We start from the raw sequence: 5,658 nt of genomic DNA on the forward strand, positions 1-5,658 counted from the left end.
CCTGGCCCCCCATCCCAGGCCACCTGGGGGGTCGGGGGTGCCCTAGAGCCTGCCCCACCCTGACACAGCGTGTGGACTCTAGCTTGTTACACCCAAAGCAGCTTCTGGGGTCTCAAACTTGGAACATGGATGAGAAGGTTGGTGTTTGAGGAACCCCCTCTTTCCCTTCTATGCCAGTCAAGAAAGCAGGACTCCCAGCTCCATGTTGAGCAATTCTCAAGGCTTTTAGAGCTCAACAGGGATGAACCAGCCAGTGTGTATCTACTCCTACCTACCGGATGGGATCACTGAAAACGCACATGCGCACACATGCACGCTCGCTGGCACACACTATGAGGTATCACCCACAGCAACCTCCACAGCTCCCCAGAACCTTCCAGAGGGCTCCAGGTGGCTGGTAAGGAGGATCTGCTCTTTCCAGCCCGGCAGCCAAGCCTCACCAAGTGAGCACGCAGTGCATACACCGTGCCAGTGTGCAAGGGGGGCACACGTGTCATGCAGCACATGTCAGGGTGCAAGGGGCACATGTGTCATGCACATGCCTGTGTACAAGCGGTGGAGGGGGGCACACGTGTCATACAGCAATGCACTGGCCTGAGGCTGTTCTTACAAGTGATTCCATCAGTGAATTCTCCAAGAGTGGGGAAGAGGGCTGCTCCCACTGCCTTCCCCACCCCCACCCCAAGTCCTGGCACCCTGAGGTGGGTGTGGAGGTCACAGGGAAGAGGACACTGGTTTGGCAAGCCCCCAGGGGCCTCAGTCTAGTGGTCAGGGCCCCTGTCCTTGGGAACCAGAAGCTTCCCCTCGGGGCCTCCCAGGCGCTCCTAGGTGCTCCCTGCAGGGAACAGTTTGGGGGGGTGGACAGGATGCAGGCACCTGATGGCTAGGACCTCCCTCCTCCCTGCGCCCCCCACCCCCCAACTCTGGTCCCAGAGTGCAGAGCACGTACGTTTGCTGATCCTGGAGGCTATGAATGCAGGGGTTTCTCCAAAGTCATTCGGGGTGTCCACCTCTGCACCAAACACGATGAGGGCCTTGATCATCTCTACGTTGTCTTTCTGTTGGGGATGGAGGGGGGGGCGGTGAAATTGGCAACAGCTCAGGGACACGTGGAGAGAAAGGACCTCGGCCTCTTCACCCCACAACCTGTCACCTCGGGGGGCCTTTCACCAGGATGGGAAGAGACACTGAAACCCTTCTGACCTCCACCCGCAGTCAATCCCATATTGCAAAGTCTACAGTTGGAAGGCCAGTGCCCTGACAAATAGGCCTATGAGTATCCCTGTAGGTGAGAATCTAAGAACCCAGGTAGAAACTGGAATGACATCCCCCTCCCCCAGCCTGCCAGCTCCTTCTCAAAGGAAGCAATGCATCTATGACCCCTGACCCAGAGACACGGGGACACTGAAGGGTCAGCTGCTGATCGCTTGCAGGAGTAGCAGGAAAACGTGATCAAGGAAAGGCCCTCCCACTGAGTCCAGGGGGCTGGTTGAGTCAGGAAGAAACTGAGCATGTCTTCCCTGACGGCAGCCCCCTCCCCAGAGCATGCGCAGTGAACGTCTGGAGGTGGGGCAGCGGGGCTGGCTGGGCACAGTTCCCAGGACGCACCAACAGGCCGGCCGCCAGGAGACCTGAGCGCTGGGCTTACATCTCTCTCTCGGGTGGATTCCCTTGCCTAAAGCGTGAAGAGGTGTGTCTAGAATGCTGTTTTCCAAACAGCTGTTCACACCCCATTAGGAGGTATAGGGGCACAGGTGAACGTGTGTTTCAGCTATTAGTTATGTATTCCTTCTTCGCTTACCTTTTATCTGTGGCCCTGGTTTACCACCTATGGTGATAAAAGAACCTTCAAGTATCGGTTTGCTGCTGCTACAAAGTCGCTTCAGTCGTGTCTGACTCTGTGAGACCCTATAGATAGCAGCCCACCAGGCTCCTCCATCCCCGGGATTCTCCAGGCAAGAATACTGGAGTGGGTTGCCATTTCCTTCTCCAATAAGTATAGGTTTAAGTAAGTTTGAAAGCAAGCCAGGGCTTCTCTGGTAGCTCAGTGGTAAAGCGTCTGCCTACAATGCGGGAGACCCCGGTTCGATCCTGGGTCGGGAAGATGCCCTGGAGAAGGAAATGACAACCAGTATTCTTGCCTGGAAAATCCCATAGACCGAGGAGCCTGGTAGGCTACAGTCCATGGGATCGCAAAGAGTTGGACATGACTGAGGGACTTCACTTCACTTTCTTTCAAAGTGACTAAGCAGCAGCAGCAAAAGCAAGGCAACTTAAAGCAACTTAAAGCAACGATTAAGTACATAATTGTAAAAGCGGTGCATGAATCTGCCAGAAATGGTGCAGATGGAATGCAGGTGATGCACGAATGGAAGCAGTGGCCTAGGTCAGCACTTCTCAAGGTAGGAAGTGTGGACCCCCATGAATATGGAGACACTTTAGAGGGTTCCAGAGCTTAGAACCGTTTCATAAAAATAGCAAGATGCTGTTTGCCTTTATGCAGTGGCTACTTTCATATAATCGTTTGTTTTCTTTTTGGCTTAGTTGTGGCATGGGAGATCTTTCAGTTGTGACAAGCAAACTCTTAGGCTTCCCAGGTGGCTCAGCTAAGAATCCGCCTGCTAACGCAAGAGACGTGAGTTCAATCCCTAGACTGCGAAGATTCCCCGGAGAGGGAAAGGGCAATCCACTCCAGTATTCTCCCCTGGGAAATCCCAAGGACAAAGGAGCCTGGTGGGCTGCAGTCCATGGGGTCGCGAGAGAGCCAGACACGATTTAGCAACTAAACAACAATAACGTGCAAACTGTTATTTGCAGCATGCGGGATCCAGTTCCTTGACCAGGGATCCAACCCCGGGCCCCTGTACTGGGAACTCAGGCATCTTAGCCACTGGACCACCAGGGAAGTCCCAGGGCTGACTTTTGTACCAACGGTGTAAAAACAACTATGGATAAAACTCCCAGTGCCTTAAGCATGAAGCAAAGCAGTGTCCACAGACTAACTGTTGTCATGGTTTTCTTCTCTGCCACGTGCTCAAGTAAAAAGTAAATTCATTCATTAAAAAGCCAGCTTCGGGGGACTTCCCTGGTGCTCCAGTGGTTAAGCCTCTGAACTCCCAATTCAGGGGACACAGGTTCAATCCCCGGTTAGGGAACTAAGATCCCACATGCTGCAAGGTATGGCCAAAAAAAAAAAAAAAAGCCAGTCCCTTGATGAAGCACTAAGAAGTGTTAATCTTACTACATTCCTACACTGGTGTTTTCAGTGTCATAAAGTGGAGAGCGTGCACATGGCATGTCTGTGGCATAACCAAATATGATGGTTGTCACAGGAAAATTCCCATGTGACTGACTGAGTCGTGAGCTGAACAAGCTGCTTGTTTTTCATGAAACACTGTTTTCACTTGAGAAACGACTGGCAAGCAAACTACGATTGTTCAGCTTTGGGTATCTAGGAGACATTTTCTCAAAAATGAATGCACTGAGCTGTCACTTCAAGAAAAACAGCTGGCAGTATTGTGTGCCAGTGATAAAACTCAAGCTTTCAAACAAAAACTGGAATTCTAGAAAAGTGGTATACACCATGAAGGGCTCCAATGGTTTCCCCAAATTTAGAAACTGTTCTGATGAAATCTTAGTGATATTTACAAATGTGGGGGAGTGTTGAGACTGTATAATGAAACAAGTCAACATTTGGAAGCTGGGGATACTCAGCAAACTAGTATTTTCCAAAGATGACACGGAATCGTGCATAGGTTAAAAGATCCATGCAAAGTGCAAGAGATGCCAATAGATTTGACTGTAACAAAGTGTGAAAAGTCTAAGGAGATGGCTTCAGAGTGTCCACTGCACTCAACTCGTCAGAAACTACCCCTTGTCAAGCTTTGGTGCAGACCATGAATCTGAGCAAACTCTGGGAGATAGTGAAGGACAGGGGAGCCTGGTGTGCTGCAGTCCATGGGGTCGCAAAGAGTCAGACATGACTTAGTGACTGAATAACAACAAAGAATATCCACAATTATCTGAAAAGGTACAGTTAACCTATATTTTCCAACTATATACACATCTATGTGAGGCCAGATTTTCCTCATATTTTTAACACATTCAACAACATACTGCAACAGAATAAATGCAGCAGAAGACCGGAAAATCCATGCCTTCTCTGAAGCCAAGCATTAAAAAGATTTATAAAATATAAAACAATACCAACTGTTTTCAATTATTTTCTATTTTGGAAAATAAAGTTGATTTTCCATAAATATGTTACTTACAATAGCATGGGCTTGGTAAATCATTCCTGTTTTTTTTTAATTAAAAAAGATTATTTTTCTTTCTTTTCTTCTTTGGCTGCACCAGGTCTTAGCTGCGGCATGCGGGATCTTTGACCTTTGTTGCAGCATACAGAATCTTTAGTTGTGGCATGTGGGATCTAGTTCCTTGACCAAGGGTCAAACCTGCTTTGGGAGCACAGTCTTAGCTACTGGCCCACCAGGAAAGTCCTAATCATCGTTATTTTTAAATGAATTCATCAGTATCTTGAAAATCCCTCACGTGTAATTTTTAATATGGTCACTATGGATAGATAAAATTCAAATAAACAAATTCTATGAGATTCTCAATAGTTTTTAAGAGTATAAAAGGATCAGACAGACCAAAAAGTTTGAGAACTGTTCAACTACATAATTCAAAGGGCCCATTCAGTGCTAAAAATGTTCACAATTCTATTTATAGTTTCAGCCTCTTGGGCAACATCCCCTCTACAATTATGACCTTTGGTATAAAACAGGATGTCTTTGAATTTGTCCTAAATCTACTTCTTTTAGAGTCCCAGAGAGATTTCCTAGTTTATGACTCTAAGACAGTTGAACAGAATTATGGGTACCTATGGTTTATGAATTACGGGTACAATCACACACACACACACACACCTGTAACAAATAACACTCCCTCCCCTGCATTTAATATGTTCTTGCTGTAGTTTTCTAACCAGACTGCAGGTACTCTAAGGGCAGAAACTGTGCTCTATGATAAACCAGCAAAGGCGACCAGTGCCTGCCATGGGCCACCAAGATGTGTAAGCAGGCCTGCCTTCCAGAAGCTTGGAGCCTTCCAGGGAGATAAGAGTAACGTGCAGATGAAGTTTGCCCTGATGATGCCGGGATGAGAACGAACATCCTGGGGATGCTCACTCCGTGCCGGGTCTTACACGTGCTGCTTAGACATCCCTCATAGAGTTACAGGGTGTCTACCACTGAATCCACTCAACACCTCTGCCAAGCAGGTACCGACACCTCCATCCTCCAGATGAGGAAGTCAAGTCTGGCAGAGGTGATGTGAGTTGCCCAGGGCCACAGTCAGTAGCCAGAGCTATATTTTCCCTTCTCACAGTGTCCAGATGTCACATGGAGGCATGGGAATGAGAGGTCCTGGAGTGCAGAGGAAGCGGTTTTTATTCTGGACTCAGAGGGGGCCCTGCCCTGGCCCGGGTGGTCACCTGACCCCTGCCGCATGGGCAGCCAACCTGGGGCTCACCGACATGGCCAAGTGCAGCGGGGTGTTGCCGTGCTCGCCTCGGGCGTCGGCGTTGGCCCCGTGGGTCAGCAGCACCATGACACAGTCGAAGCGGTTGCGCATGACAGCCACGTGCAGGGCTGTGTT

At 49.1% G+C, this 5,658-nt stretch overlaps 1 protein-coding gene across 1 annotated transcript in view; it reads right to left on the bottom strand.

The window, feature by feature from the left end:
• PLA2G6 (phospholipase A2, group VI (cytosolic, calcium-independent)) overlaps positions 1-5,658 on the bottom strand; it is a 59,304-nt gene that overhangs the window by 21,561 nt on the left and 32,085 nt on the right. The window contains exons 8-9 of the mRNA XM_010845092.1: positions 5,533-5,658; positions 950-1,058 (exon numbers count right to left, since the gene is read on the bottom strand). The exon at positions 5,533-5,658 is cut by the window's right edge and continues 34 nt beyond it. Of these exons, the coding sequence (XP_010843394.1) occupies positions 950-1,058; positions 5,533-5,658 (235 nt within the window). The remainder of the gene's footprint in view (positions 1-949; positions 1,059-5,532) is intronic.

This window comes from Bison bison, unplaced genomic scaffold (genome assembly GCF_000754665.1).
Source record: "Bison bison bison isolate TAMUID 2011002044 unplaced genomic scaffold, Bison_UMD1.0 scf7180017864213, whole genome shotgun sequence".
NCBI classification, from domain to species: domain Eukaryota; kingdom Metazoa; phylum Chordata; class Mammalia; order Artiodactyla; family Bovidae; genus Bison; species Bison bison.